This window comes from Sinocyclocheilus anshuiensis, unplaced genomic scaffold, assembly GCF_001515605.1.
Source record: "Sinocyclocheilus anshuiensis isolate Anshui unplaced genomic scaffold, SAMN03320099.WGS_v1.1 scaffold1932, whole genome shotgun sequence".
NCBI lineage: Eukaryota > Metazoa > Chordata > Actinopteri > Cypriniformes > Cyprinidae > Sinocyclocheilus > Sinocyclocheilus anshuiensis.
The window spans coordinates 419,987-436,432 of NW_015555985.1; the positions used below are offsets into that span (position 1 = coordinate 419,987).

At 35.8% G+C, this 16,446-nt stretch overlaps 1 protein-coding gene across 3 annotated transcripts in view; it reads left to right on the plus strand.

The window, feature by feature from the left end:
• LOC107676079 (sperm-specific antigen 2 homolog) overlaps positions 1 to 16,446 on the plus strand; it is a 42,961-nt gene that overhangs the window by 11,906 nt on the left and 14,609 nt on the right. For all 3 annotated transcript variants that reach the window (XM_016470602.1, XM_016470599.1, XM_016470600.1), the window contains exons 2-8: positions 5,207 to 5,405; positions 6,383 to 6,425; positions 9,573 to 9,622; positions 10,220 to 10,273; positions 11,988 to 12,030; positions 12,110 to 12,208; positions 13,271 to 13,479. In XM_016470602.1, coding sequence (XP_016326088.1) covers positions 5,249 to 5,405; positions 6,383 to 6,425; positions 9,573 to 9,622; positions 10,220 to 10,273; positions 11,988 to 12,030; positions 12,110 to 12,208; positions 13,271 to 13,479 — 655 coding nt within the window. In that variant the 5' untranslated portion in view covers positions 5,207 to 5,248. The remainder of the gene's footprint in view (positions 1 to 5,206; positions 5,406 to 6,382; positions 6,426 to 9,572; positions 9,623 to 10,219; positions 10,274 to 11,987; positions 12,031 to 12,109; positions 12,209 to 13,270; positions 13,480 to 16,446) is intronic.

A 16,446-nucleotide genomic window follows, 5' to 3' on the forward strand; every position in this document is an offset into this window, starting at 1 on the left:
AAGGCCTGTCGTTATTTTTTTATTTGTGCTATCATTATTAATTTCTTTATTTGTTCTTATTTTATTACTGACTGCTTGCTTGTCATTTTTTGTTCAATTCAAAGTTTGAAATCAAGCTATCTCGTGCTACTGCACCAAAATTACCCCACTGTAAAATTAAAAAAACACTGAATGAGCAAAAATTTGTGAGATAGCTAGTTATAATGGTAATTAAATAATGTTTACATATGTATAAAAGCCTACATTAAAATCTGTCATATAAATTGGTCTCTTCATTAGAAATTAGCCTACTGATTGCCACCATTGATGGACAAAATGTTTTAATAATATTAAAAATATCTGTATGACATTATATTCTGCAGTTCTTCCCTGTTGTACCGAATATCTATACTTTTCAAATTATCATATCGAAGTTAGAAATTCTAATATTGTGACAAAATAAATTTTGTAGGGTGCCACAAGTTTGTTCAAATTTCCAAAGGGTGCCGCGACTAAAAAAAGGTTGGGAAACACTGGTATAGACAGTCAAATGAATGCAAATATCTTATATAACACAAGGTTCATAAGAAAAACACAGCTGGATTACTGGGAATATTGCAACATTCTGTTTACAGTTTGCTGTGTGCGGGGTTTACTGCAAAGGTTTCCCCTAGTTAGCATTTTGCATTCTGTGATTAGTGGATGAGCGGCATGCTTGATGTTACTTAGTAGTAGCGCTTATTTATGTAAAGTCACTGCTTTTCTCATCCTTCTTTCCTAAGTCTCTATCCATTTAAAGCAGAGTATGTAACTCAGTCTGCACTGTTTACAAATCGCAGGTCCAAAATGGAGTGGAGAGCACGAGTTCTCCTGTGTTTATAGAATTAAACAACTACGCTGTTTGTGAAAGGGAATGGAGCGTATTGCTCTCATATTTGACTGCTGTTACATGGCTTATTGACAGACTTTTGTGTTGTCTCTTTATTCAATCGATCAACACGCTATTTATGTCAGCATTTTCTTCTTTTATTTTTTTTTAGAGTGGCCATGTATCTATTAGGACTCATATTTGCACATTTTTTTGTAATATTTCAAGTCTGAGATGAATATTTCCCTTAGTTTGAACTACATAAAAGATGTGAGTGGACACAGAGTTCCAGTCATGATTGCTATGGCTAATCAACATTTGCTGATGAGATTTGTAAATTACGCTTAACATGATGTTGGAGAGGCCCTATTTGTGTGCTAGTGTAAATAATCATTGCGCGGTGCAAGTGAACAATTTGTTTTTAATGAGAAATGAGAGGGGTGTTTGAAATGGGAGTCTACATTCTGGAGTACACTGTTTGCTTCCTTTTAACTTTCTCCAAGTAGACTGAACATCAATTCTGTTTTAGGAGTCCAAAAATAACAAACCTCTGATGGGATTTGATACTGTGAACAGATATGCAGCTGAAACTGAGACTGTGTTTACATTATTAGACTTATTTATCAAAACATACTAGATGATTCTACAATATTAGGACACGCCTCTATGGAATACTCGATTGTGATTGGTTGTTTGCAGCGTTTTTCAGTCAAATATTGTTGTAGAATGACTGTTAAATCATTTAATTGAACGTTGTCCCCGTCAAGTGATTTCCAATGTGCATTTTTTTCTTTTTTTAATGTATTAATTATTAAGTATTAATAAGGAGGCAAATGTATGAAAAGCCATATGTTAACACAAAATAATATTTTGAATTAATCACAAAATTAATTCATTTTTTTCTCACAATTTCAAGCCAATACATTTTTTTAGAGCTTGATATAACTAGTAAAATGTATATTCATTTTAAAAATGCCCATGAAATTCAAAGATTTTATTAATTTCCATGACTTTTCCACTTTATATATCTGCCTCATATATCCAGGTTTTCCAAGATTGTTGGATTTTTTTGTTGTTGTTTTAGCTTATTTTAATGCTTGTTTCGTGTTATTTTGAGAATCACTGTTATAAATTTTGTTTCTGTAAGGTGTATTCGCGCAGGTATATTCCCCAATGTTGACGTGTTTCCTTATAATCACCTTTGGTAATAAAATTTGGTGGTGTTCCTGGTGGTTTTCATTTGTCACACTTCAGTGATCAGTCTGAAAATAGACACATGCTATTAATAGCCGTGTGTGAATTGTGGGAGATCAGAACGCTGAGTTCTAAATCCATCCTATTTGGTCAGGCTCATCTGTTCCTCCAAAAAGTGCTAGATCCAAAACAGGAAATGACTCCGCACCAGCTTGTAATCTTTCAACTAAACAGACATTTCCTGCTCTACTTGTTTTTTTACTTTTTCTTTTTTACCATTTATTCCAGTTAAGACCCCGTCCCGCCCCCATCTCTCTCTCCCTCTCTTTCTTCGGTTTGCTGCTTATGGACAGGAATTTTGGAATCTCTGTAGATGTTATTAGTTTCTCATTCTGGTTATTTGTTGTCCCTGCCTTCACATGGCCTTCATCTCTTATTTGATTTTCCAGTAATTTCTGGAAGCAATCTTCCCTCTATTTTTTTGTTCTTGCTAAGCAAAATGTATTGCTATTAGTCAGATCCTTTGACCACCTGAACACAAACATCTCATGCACCAATTTCTTTCTTCTTTATTTTTTTAGGTTATTTATTTAGGTTATTTGTGTTATCACATTTTTGTGATGTTATATATAGAAATAAAAATATAGATTAAATGCAAAAAAAAGTTATCTTTAGACTTTTTAGTCTGACTGTGTCAGGAGGATTATGCTATTTAAAGCTGCATGTGTCATTTCTGCACCTTTAGCATCTGTTATTGAACAAAAACATGCCACAGATAATTGCTATTATAATGGAATAATTCATCCAAAAAAAGAAAATATTCTGAAAATATACCATCCAAGATGTAGATGAGTTCTTTATTGGAACACATTTGGAGAAATTTAGCATTACATCACTTGCTGACCAATGGATCCTCTGCAGTGAATGGGTGCCGTCAGAATGAGAGGCCAAACAGCTGATAAAAACATCACAATAATCCACATGACTCCAGTCCATCAGTTAACATCTTGAAGTGAAAAGCTGCATGTTTGTAATAAATCCATAATTAAGACATTTGTAACTTCTGACTGATGCTTCTGGTTAGGTCTCTATCCATAATAATTGTTTTCTACAGTGAAAATGTCATCTTGTCTGAATCAGGAGAGAAATATGCTCAGATCAAACACTGTTCTGACACCAAAACAGTTCTGAACAAATATGTCGGTGGATTTTTGATATGAGAGGCTTTTTTTTTTTTTTTTTACATACACTAGAGGAAGTGTTGTTATGGATTATGGGCTTGTATTTTGGCCAGAAGTGATGGGTTAAAGTTAAAATGCCTTAATGATGGAATTGTTTCTTACAAACACACAACATTTTGCTGAAACTAATCATTTAGTGAAACACTAATTAATGAAACACACATCATTAATTGATGTGCTGGAGTTACTTGTGGATTACTTGTGAGTTACTGTTTTATCAGCTGTTTGGCCTTTCATTCTGACGGCACCCATTCACTGCAGAGGATCTATTGGTGAGCAAGTGATGTAATGCTACATTTCTCCAAATGTGTTCCATTGAAAAAACAAACTCATCTACATCTTGGATGGCCTGAGGGTCAGTAAATTTTCAGCACATTTTCATATTAGGGTGAATTAATCCTTTAACACCGTGATCATCAGCCAAAATAATTCTGACTGTATGATTGTTTTTCAAAGAGTCCCTTTTATGACATGCATTTTACTCACTCTATACAGATTTACATTAATTATCATGTCAACATTTATTGGTATATATGAGAACTACTGTAATAATTCTTGAAAGTGGGAATTCATACAAATTTAGGCTAATACTGTACATATATTTTCAGTGTCTGTTTTGGATCGAGGCCATGTACTGTATGCTATGCACATTTCTTATGGAATATTGTCTGTTTAAGGTAGTGGTTAAACGGATCGTAGTTGATCCGTGATCCGTACGGACCAAGCCTCACGGTTCGGCACGCATGTGATCCACAGATTAATTGCAAAATTTAACCATAATAGAGATCCCCACTTCTGTAAGCAAATACGAATATTTGTTCGTATTTACACAAGCAAGCAAATTTTAAATAATTCCAGAGAGAAAAGGAGAAAGGGAGCTCGCTTCGTTACTCACGCGCTGTTCTCTATGCGCCCAGCCACACACACATGAAGCATGCACACGCGTTTCAGACGGCGCGCAAACATCGAACTGAATCCTCTTCTGAATACTCTGAACAGACACATACACATAAAATTGACAAAATACCCATCTCGACAATCATTCAGATAAACGCAGTCAGTTATATCTCAAATGAATGAAAACAGCTGAGAAAGAAATCGGATGTGAAGTGTATCATTATATCAGATCCGTGCATCAGCTATAAATACTGCTGCTGTCATTAGTGATCATCAAACAACAAAACAGCTGTGATAAAAATCTATATTTAATTTATACAGTGAACACTATGCAGTGTTATTTTCCCTAATTATTACATTTCTGTATTTGAATACTACCAACCTTATTTTATTTGTAACATATTCTGTTGTATTTATCTATGCTTGTAATTTGTGTATTTGTTCTTATTTTTACTGGCTGTTCTCTTTAATCATGTTCAAACTTTCTTAGTTAATCTAGTAGTATTTGCTGTGGTATCAAAGAATACTTCGCTTTAAGTAATAAATGGAAAGCAAGTTAAATTGAAATATTTTTCTTTTCTTGCTGATCCGAAAAATGATCTGATCCGTGGGTCAAAAACCGTAATGTGATCCGAACCGTGAGATTTGTGATCCGTTGAACCACTAGTTTAAGGTCATTTTTGGGTCTTGATTTTGAGTATCAGTGCGATTGGAGACAGTGCTGTAACATTTGTGTGTCTATTACACACTGTGTTTTCAGTTAACACCCTTAAACCTCATGTGCAGCTAATGCATCAAAGACATGTTCGCTCTTGTAGTTTTGTTCTTGAAGTGCTCAAATGAGCTTAAGATGTGAGCACAGTTTTGGTTAATGTGACTTCATTCAGAAAAGGAAGATTCTTACATATCTGCTTTATGACACAAGACATCACTCTTTGGGCCTGCTATCGATCCCTCCAGAGAGAAGGGGGCCTGGCTATTGTCATGTCATTCAGGTCTGAGCCCATCCCTTTTCGCTTCTCTGCAGGTGAACCGTCCCCCACTGTAGTATCCCGTCCGAGCCAAGGACATGGAGGAGTGCGAGTGCCCCCCTGCCAGATTCAAGAGGAGGGCCTGGGCTCAGAGCCGAGACTCTTGGCAGGCTTCTGAGTCTCAGGACCAGGGCGCAGAGGAGCCGCTGTCTGCCCAGCCTATGGAAGATAAGACTTCGACAGCTTCAGAAACAGGTAGGGTGCTTCTGTTAATGTCGTAACGGTTCAGATTTGTTGTTTCTGTGCTAACGGATACTACATACATAGTACTAGAGTTGAATTTGAAGACATTTCAACCAATCAGCTGTCACAGCCATGTAGATTGAAAATATTTAATGCAAGAACTAAAATATAGTAGAAATCTAGTTAAAATACTTGTTTTTCACTAAGAAAGATTTTTCGTCATTTTAATTTCTGTGCATTTAAATATAACAATGCATAGTAATAATAATAAACAGTAATATTTACCATCATATATTGTTTCTTAAAGGTTTTTGAAATAAAAAATACCAAACGGAAACTTATACCACACAGATATATAGTGACGATGTAAACAAATAGTTGATTGAAATGGACAGTATGAAGTTTTTCATGGATTATATCGTCTCTTTAAGTGTCACTGAACTGCTTTTACCAAATTTTACATGAATTAAGCCTTAAGATAACAGTCTGCATTTTGTGAATGTCAACATTTATCTGATTATAAAGGTTCAGTGATAAAGAGAATTACCATAAATACTCTAATAAATTGACGCCTGAAAAATTTATGCAAATTTAGCATGATATTTATATTTTCAGATGCAAACCATACAGTTTTGTCATTTATATCTGAGAATCTCAACTCGATGCTGGGATTTTGGGGGTTTGAAACTCTGCGGGAAGGTGTACTGGAAGCTGTAATGTGCTAATGAACACAGCAGGGAGAGATTACAGAGGTTTGGCTGCTCGGCTTGGCATTTGATTCTCCATTCAAGTCATGATAAACCAATTAAGAGCAAATAAAGGTTTCTGGAAAAAGAAAGAATCGCAGACCACAGTGGTAGTTCAGAGAACCGCTCTATGTTTGTTGTCGCTGTTAGATTTGTTGTTTACTCTTTGCTTGTTGTTGCTTTTAGGGAAATTCATTTGTTTATTACACGGAACAGTTACTTGTATTTTTTTTTTCTCCTCAGGTCGTAAACCAAATCAAGTAGAGAACTGGCTCAGGACCTGCAGGTAAGTTACCTAACAAACTTCGCTGCTCATAAAATACAAATGCAAATGGTGTGAGAAAGATCTGCATACACGCCACAGTATGATAGGAATTGGAAAGTAAACAAAACGCTCAGATGCGCCATAGAAAAGCATTCTGTCCCTTGGCTTTGGTGTCTCTGACAAGCAGTACATTTGAGAGAATTGTGTGAATAGTTCAGTGAGTTCAGACCGTGATCTTCCCAGAGTCAGCAAAGTCATTACTTGTGAGGACTGACTATATTATTTTTTTGGTGGCTTGTTTGGGTCTGTGGGGGCCTATTAATGCTGAAGTTTTCCTCGAAGAGTTTTTAGCCTTTCTCTCTGTACTGCTTTGTACTCTGTTTTTTTTTTTTTAGATGTACGACTGTTTAGCTCTGAAGCGTAGGAGGAAAAAGCCATTGATTTACTTTGTAGATATTAGGGATGGGAAGATTCCCCGATTCACTCTGTGCATCGGCATAAAAAGTTAACGATGCGATGCATCGGTTTAAAAGGTGTGTATCGGCTACAAGTCGGCATTTGTATCGCGATGCATCGTTTCTAACATATTTGCATCGGTAAAAAACGATTTATTTATATGTAATTACTAGTGGATGCACTATACTTTTATTATTTAGAAAGTGACCAATAATCTGTGATCTATGTATTTGTTTGTCAAGTGCGTTCTCTCATCACCGCTGCTGCATATTCGTGGAATATGACGAATCACAACACCATGGAGACCCGAGAAAAAACTGGGATTAAAGTCCAAAACCTGACTTGACCTAACAAATCAGTCGAGGCTAAAGCGGTTCCATAAACGACAAATTAAGTTCAAACAATCTCACTAATTTGTGCACGCTTATTCTTAAGCAGCCGTTAATGTCGATCATTGATCAAATCGATCCAAAATGACAAACAGCGAATATATCTGTGCTGTTTAATGCATTTGAGACGTTGTGTTTTCCTCACTGCATAACTGATTATTTATTTTCATTTTTAATTCAGTGATTTTAACTTTTAATTTAGTTATTTTAATGCTTTAAAGAGCAATTTTTGATTGTAATGTTCTGTTCTGCAAAGGTACAGCTGTCATAAAACCAGAGAGAGACTTTCTGCTTGGCTAGAAACTAAAAAAAAAGTCAAATAATAGCGTTCCTGTTGGTCAGTGTTAGAGGAACTCAGCTTAGTCTGATAGTTAACCTGCTTTAGACCAGGTTAGTTTTCCAGCATAAGTTGGCTGAAGTTGATCTATGTTAAATTTGCTTTATGGAACCAAATCATTTGACAATGAGTCAGACTAACTGAAATAAGCCTGGCTTATTTGGTTAACTTGTTTTATGAAACAGGCCTTGAGGCATTAAAAGTTATCATATTTTCTCCATTGCATCATATCGCATCGAATCGCATTGTGTCGAATCGAAATCGGATTGCACTGCATCGTAACAGGGGTGAATCGTATCGCATCGCATTGGTAGCTGCTTCATATGTATCTTTAATGTATCGTATCGTTGGCTATGCATCGAGATGCGTATCGTATCGGCCTCAGTCATGAGATGCACATCCCTAGTAGATATACGTCCCTCATGACCAGCATAAACCTTCCACCTGAAAAACAAAACAGATTCCAGAATTGCTGGTCCGTGTCCCTGATGGCCGTTTCATCTTGTGATCTAAAAGGAAGCCTATTTGTTTGAATGTTGCTGGAAATTTGGCTTAATGTCATTTACTCAACTTTTTTCAGGGAACATGTCAAAACCATTTTTTGTTGATGATGTCATATTTAATTGTTATCTGAATATTTGAGTTTAAAAGCTGGATTGAATCCAAAAATCAGTTTGACCACTGCCAACGGCTGTACTCTTGTATTTTTGGTACAGTAAAGGTCTAAACCACTTGTTTGGAATTATTGTTATGCCATTTTGGTCTGAGTAAAATAAAATATTAAAATGGAGCCAAATAACATTTGAAATGGGCCAAAATTTCATGTACAGTCCTGTTCAAAAGTTTGGGGTTGGTAAGATTTTTTTTTTTATGTTTTTGAAAAAAAAGTGTCTTATGCTTACCAATTCTGCATTTATTTGATAAAAAAAAAAATACAGTAAAAACTATAATATTATTACAATTAAAAATAACTTTTTTTATTTATGTTGAAATATAATTTATTTCTGTATGGCAAAGCTGAATTTTTAGTAGCCAATTACTCCAGTCTTCAGTGTCACATGATCCATAAGAAATCATTTTAATATGCTGATTTGGTGCTCAAGAAACATGTCTTATTATCATCATCAATTCAGATGAATAGATAGTTAAAAAGAACAGCACTTAATGTGTTGATCATTATAAAAGTGTTAGGAACATTATAAAACATTACTGTCACTTTAGGTCAATTTAATGCGTCCTTGCTGAATAAAAGTATGAATATATTTAAATGTATTTATATTATTTTTTTATTAATTTATTTGTTTTACTGAAAAAAAAAATAGCTGTTAATAAATGTAAATAAACATTTCGAGATGGCATGATGAGTAAATAATGCCAGAATTCTATTTTTGGCTGATCTGTTCCTTGACAGTTGACTTAATCAAATGCTCCCAGTGTAAATTCCCCCGTTGAACCCAGATGCAGCGTGTTTGAGCATCAACGCCACACACTAGGTCAATAAAAATACCTCGTGCTCGTCCTATTCCCAATTCCTGCTCATTATCATTAAACACACACCAGACAGACATCCTCCTACAGCCTGACAGGAAATGTAATTGTCTCCACCGCCGAGAGTTTGCTGGATATCCGGAGCTAGAAAGACTTTGGTGGTGGTGCTGCTGCTGTTGGTGTTGTGAAACATGGCCTGCACCCGGCAGAGCACGAGCTATTCTTAGCCACGTTTTACGTGGTGTGTTTTTTTTTTTCTCACGCCGTTCGGATCTCCAGGTGTCTGGATGAAAGTGGAAGGGGCTTTCGAAGGCAGCGTTTTGTAAGTGTTGAGACGACAAGAGAAGATGCCAAGAGAATCTCTGTCAGCAGTTGTATGAAGCAAATAACACTTCAAGAGAGGGAAGGGTGTTTGTGTGTTTCTGCCCGAGTTACATTTTTTAGGGAGAGATTTGGCGAGCAGAAAGAGGATATGACATGTTATTGATCTTTCAACAGGACTCCTCTCGGGGCCTCTTTGGACGAACAAAGCGGCAGTCCATCCAGAGGTGAGTTCATCTTCTTCAGACCAAAACGGTGTGTTTACTTGAAGTTACAGAAGCTAGATATCCACTTGCATGTTAGCTATGATAGTCTGGAGTAGGTTTTACTGCAAAAAGTTACTCAACTGCCTGCTGACTCTCCTCTACCACTCCTTGTGAACTTTGGAACAAGATCTCTCACAATGCACTACAGCGCATGCACATTCACTGGCACACACACATATACACACACACATGCACGCCGCTTTGGGGCCAATAGCAGACCCCCACACACTCCAGGCAAAGAAGTGCCTGATTAAATGAACGTTTCTTCAGAGTTTAATACTAAACAGGACCGAATCCAAGAGCAGGATAATGTGCTATGGATCAGGTCACTGCATCGGCATTATTTATAACTACTTAACTAAGGTAATTGCACTTAAGAGTAAATATTCACCGTTAACCTCTCAGTGCGTGTGAGCTAAAGCCACATTCAGGCTCTGAAGTGCTACTTGGATGTGTTTAAGTGTTTTTGGGGAAGAGAAAGGGAAATGATCACTTCTTCATCGCGATGGGTCAGCAAAAAGTGTTTGCTCTCTGAAAGCTGATCTCTTTGCCTTTCAGGGCCATTAAAGAATGGCTGTAGCTTTGAAGATGACCTATCCCTGGGAGCTGAGGGTAAGTACTCTCCACTTTCTCCCTTAATCGGTTGTAATTGCTCTCAAGTGTGCCCCTTTGTGAGAATGTGACTAAGAATTTCAAGAATTCCACATAGATTTTTTTGAGGTTAATGGACCGACTGACAAACAAGAATGACTGCTGGCATTATTTTATGTCTGTTTTTTTTTTTTAAGTATTATAATAGTATGTCACCTGTCAATTTTCGTGCTGTTTAGTGTTTACTTTCTCTTTGGTTTATGTGCTGCCTTGAGTTTGCACAAGGACACAGGGCGACATGCAGGCTCTTGCATGTGATACTCCGGTTAAAAGACTGGTCTTGGCACATCAGATAACTTATCTCTGGTTTCATGGTGTGCACCCTATGGCCCATGTGTTAGCGGGAGTGGAACGTTTCAATAATAAAAGTGACTTTGCATCTCACTTTTTATTCCACAAGGTCTCAGTGTCAGAAGTGTCGCAGAAGTCTGATGTTAGCTGGCAGTTATTTGCAGGCAGGAATTATTTTATGCTGATGCACAGCATTTGATTAGGGAGTGGATTTTTGCATAATCGGGGTCCAAAATTGAACATTTTCCAGTCATACATTTTTTATGTATTTATTGAAAATATTTAGCTTAATTTTTGTTTGAAAACTAAACGAGTTTCCTATGTTATATATTTATATTCAAATATATCAGTATACATTTTATATGTTTGTGTGTGTGTGTGTGTGTGTGTGTGTGTGTGTGTGTGTGTGTGAGAGAGAGAGAGAGAATACATTTAGTTTAATATAAATATAAATACAATTCAGTTTAAATATCTAAAATAATTTGTTTCAGAAATATTAAATGTTAAAAAACCAACAATTAAAACTATTTATAACGTAAAGTTAATAACATTTAAAGAACATTATTAATATTGTTAAAAGTACTTGCATTATTTGCGTGTATAATTGGACCTTTACTATACTGTATTTTCTTGGTAAATTACGATATATGTGTGGGTGTATTTTTACAGTTCTAGAATGACTAGTTTAAACAACACAACAAGCCAAGAGAAAAACGCTCTTCACAAGTCTCTCCGCAAGCTATTGTGCTATTGCAGTGGAGCAGATTTCACCCTTCAGTGTGTCTGTATGTGAAGAAACGAGTCCAGACTAGTTCCACTGAATGACTCTATCCACTCTTATTGACAAGAGCACAGAAATCAGGCAGCACCAGTTGTAGGAATTTCTGTGGAAATTCGAGGTTGAGCATTTTCACCTGAGGCTGATGGATGAGTGCATGTAAGCCAGGACGCTTCAGGCCAGAAAAGCTCTGGCTAATGTCCTCCACGTCTCTGTGTTCAATCCTGTCCTCCTTAGTGAACTAAAACCTGGTGTCTAATGTGATTTGTAACACGAATCGTTTGGCAGGTTAGGATGTGTGCGCGTATAATTCTGTCATTGTGTGCTAAGTGCTAAGGAAAATGTTGTGGATCGTCATCCGGAGTGGATGGTTCTCCGCTTAATAAATCACTTTTGGAAATTAACATTGTCACAACGTTGAATAAAGCTCTTTCGTAAAGAATTTCTAACAACTCCCACTATGCTAAAATGGCAGCCAGGGCTTTTGGTAATTGCACTTGTTGTATCAAAGGTCAACAGGTTAGTTCAAGGGAATTTGGTATCAAATTAGGTAGGAATCCAGCACAATTAAGCCTCTATTCCTCTTTCTCTCTCCCATCTCTACAGCCAATCACCTCCAGAAGAACAGCACAAAAACAGAGGCCAATGGGTAAGTAGGACTTCCAAAATGTTCCCATCTCTTTCTGTTTTGCTCTGGTCACAGGCGGATCACTGTCTTCTTTTCACAGCTATGAAATGGCAGCCAAGGCCAAAAGGAGCCAGTTCAAGCAGAAGGGCAGAAGTATGAACTCCACAGGCTCTGGAAAAAGCAGCACCACCGTGTCCAGGTACTTTACAAGAATGATGTACTGTGGTCATTAACACATGCAAAATCTCAGGGCTTGTGAAGCAGCAACAACTCAACCAGTGATTGGACAAGGAGTCGGAATATTATACATTTTAATTAATCATTTTATGTTTATAAGTAATTTTTTAATATTTTAGTATTTAATATTAATAATACATTATTTAATATATATATATATATATAAAATATCATCATCATAATAAATAAGCCAGTGCCAGTGGCTTTCATTGGTAAGCAGCAGTACAATATTATGAATAAAACATATATCATTATATAAAACATTATTTTATGCTGCTCATTATACTGCACGCTAGATATTTGCATTGGCATATGAAAACAAGTGCTGGGCAACGATTAATCGCATCCAAAATAAAAGTTTTTGTTTACATAGTATATATGTGTGTACATATATTATGTAAACAAAAACTTTTATTTTGGATGCGATTAATCACTATTAATTGTTGCCCAGCACTACTGGAAACCAATTTCGGTTAGCTAGATAATACCAATAAAAATTTAATTATATATAATAATAATACAAATAATATAATACCAAGTGGCATCTGCAAACAAATGTTCTCAGAACTAACTTTGCATTTGGGCCATTTTCACTATTTGCTCTAATTAACAATTTTTCTACTTTTTTTTTTAAATAAATGCCTTTTTTTTAAATATTTTGTTGTCTAAGCAATTAACACATTTTTAAGTATGGCTTAAGTGTTCAGATACTCTTTGCGGCCTTAGTTTTGTCTTATTTTATGTTTACAAACAAACAGATTGAAATCATTTTTGATACTACTAATGATGCCGAAAATTGCACACTTTACCTTTTAAAGGTTTAAATATATGAATATAAATATTATCAATACATTTTTAGTAACACTGATCTTAACATTTAAAATCAAATCTGTGTAAAAGAAAAACAAATGCAATTTCTACGGTCACACAGTGTTATTTGAAGATCTTTGTATGCAGTGACTGTAATGCATTGCTATGGGTAGATGCAGGTGTGTGTCTTTCATGGATGTTGTTTTACTTGCAGCGTGTCAGAACTTCTGGACCTGTATGAGGAGGATCCAGAGGAGATCTTGTACAACCTCGGCTTTGGGCGTGAGGAGCCCGACATCGCCTCAAAAATCCCTTCTCGTTTCTTCAACTCGTCTTCTAGCGCCAAGGGCATCGACATCAAAGTTTACCTGGGAGCCCAGATTCAGCGCATGGAGCTGGAGAACCCAAACTACGCCCTGACAAGTATGTAGACCGTGCTGTCAACACAATCTATGGTGTCTGATGGTACTTCAGCCCGCGTGGTTCACACCGCCGTGCCTGTGCACGTTCAAAGTCATGATCGAAATGAGGCATGAAGGGAAATATTACATATTACATTACATATTACAAATATTACAAGTGTTACAAGCAGGGGTGTAGCATTTAGAGCATTTACTAATTTCTATTTTTGTCCCTCGCTTTTTTATTTGAGAAATAATCATTACATCATAGTTTTGTTTCGCATAGCCATGGTGCACAGAAAAAAACATTGTAGCCAGGCAACTGGACAACTTTTAAGTCAACATGAAGTTGAAGTTTACTTTCTTAATGCAAGTTCTTAGTCTTATTGTGCACGATTCATTGTGCATGTTATTCCAAATAAAAAATCTTTGTCAAAGAAATCTTGAAATCAAAATAAGTTAATAACATTGTCTGCCTTTTGAAATTATTTTCCTTTTTGGTTCACTCGGGATTTTCTATTTCCCACTCTTCGCTCGCTCCCTGCTCATATGTGAAAGCTAAATTTGCACATTCACCGATCTACTTTGTTTGCTTGTAATCTATTAACGCTGTTTAATTAAATGCATATTTCTGACATGCAATTGATTTTAGTGATATTTTGACCAATATATATTTTTTTTCCATTGGTATAAATTATTGGTATCAAGATTTATTGTTTATCAATTATTATTGTTATCAATTATTTAATTGTGCATGTTAACTTAAAGTTAATCCTTAAAAAATTGAATAGTTTAATAACACTATTAAATATACATTTTTTTAACTAATATGAACTATTATAAAAAGTAAAAGTAAAACGAATCAATTAAAATTAATAACAACATAGACATTGAAAAAAATAAAATTACAAAAACACCTCAAAATTACTAAATCTTTAACTAAAATATAAATATTAAGTCTAATTCAGAATATGAACAATAACAATAATATAAATTTTTTTATCATTTTAAATGATATTTTTTGTGTTCTTAAACAGAATGCACTTCCATTTAATGGTGCAGAAAATTGCACATTTTACTTTTAAATTGAAATGTTAAAATATTACTATAAATATTAACAAAGAATTTCTCCCTAATATAAATTCATTTAAATAAACATTTAACAGTGCAAATCTCAAAATGATTATCCACTTTTTTATACTGTACATTGTAATGGTGGAAATATAAAATAAGTTGTTTTAATAAAAATTTTGATAAAATAGTGTTGGATTTTTATCAAACATAACATGAAAATATTAACCTGCATATCAGCCAGAAACTGAAAAAAGTCGGAGCGATCTTGGAGCAAGAGAGAACAACACTTTCGAAAGAAATTCTCACTAGACAGTCTTACGCTACTCAATGCAAGTATCTAATCATAGAGAAGAAAGACAAAGACAACCAGGCAAGAGTTGAGAGAAGTTGTGGTGCCTAAAGGAGAAGTGTGTTTGATTTTAAGACCACATTGCAGAACACTGAATCTACGGGTTTGTGCCTACTCTTCAATAACTCTGTATCTTCAAGCAAACGCTGAGCTCCGAACCCTCAAACACTCGCTGATCAACAACGCTTTGCGTGCAAGGGCTGTTCAGACTCTGTTCAATAGATGTAGAGCACAACGAAGCCATTGTCCTCCGTGGGCACAGAAATGAGAGGGAGAGACAGACGGCAAGAGAGCGAGAAAGTGTCAAGCAGGCTGTGGCACAGCAGAGCTGATTCTGCCATCCGCTCACATCAGGATTCGACCTGTGTGCCAGCTCTGTGCCAGCTTATGTATTGGCCTACATTTGTATAATTCTCACTGAGCCAAGACAAAGCAGCGGAACAGAAAGAACCTGGGTGAGGATAGGGATGTGTGAAGTCTGTATGAAGGCCTGTTTTTGTTGATTGTGAGTGCACTGCTTTTGCCTTCAGGTTTGTTTTGAAGCTTAGTTTTAGGAAGTGTTTGTGCGCCTTTGGGTGACTTTGAATAGGCTGGCTATGAACTGTTGGGGCAAAATGTAAATTTTAATACCAGTAACATGCTAGTTATAATTTACTCATCCTTATGTCATTCCAAACCAAGAAAAGAACCATAAAAGATTTCGTCTATCCCACATTTGCATTCATGAATAATAGCTTAATTTTCAGTATCTCACACCAAGCTATCATTTAAAATTTGATATACTAATACAGTGCAAAACAAAATGACTAAAACTTAAAATTAAATTAAAATGAGAACAAAAAATACAAAAATAAAATCTAAGAAAATCTTCTATAATCATCAATAAAATCTAAAAATAAAATCTGATACATAAAAATAACATGTAATACATATGTATTAAAGGGGTCATATGTCACATTCAATTTTTCCTTTCTTTTTGGAGTGTTACAAGCTCTTGGTGCATAAAGAAGATCTGTAAAGTTGCAAAGACTAAAGTCTCAAATCCAAAGAGATATGCTTTATAAAAGTTAAGAGTCAACCACCCCTACCTAAAACGGCTCGTTCTAACATGCCCCCACATGTTTACGTCACGATGTGGGAAGATTTGCATAACGCCGCCCAAATGTTCACGCAAAGAAAGAAGGCGTAACTTTTATTCTTGCTGTAGTATTGTTGCCGCCGCCATGTCGTGAAGGCGCTGTGCGTTTCGTTGTGAAAGCGAAACTACTTTGTTTGGCCTTCCAAAAGAGGACGATATCCGCTTCGTCATGCCTAGAGCTGATCCGTGCTGGTCGCTGAAGAAATACATCAACTTCGCGCTGTGGATCGCCAGATCGGCTTTCACCGTGGACGAAGCGGAGTCCAGCACGCATTACTCCAGTATGAAGTGTCACATGATCCTTAAGAAATCATTTATTACTGATTTATTAATAGAATTATCAATGTTGGCAATAGTTGTGCTGCCAAATATTTTTTTTGGAAACTGCGATACTTTTTTCAGGATTCTTTGATGAATAAAAAGTTAAA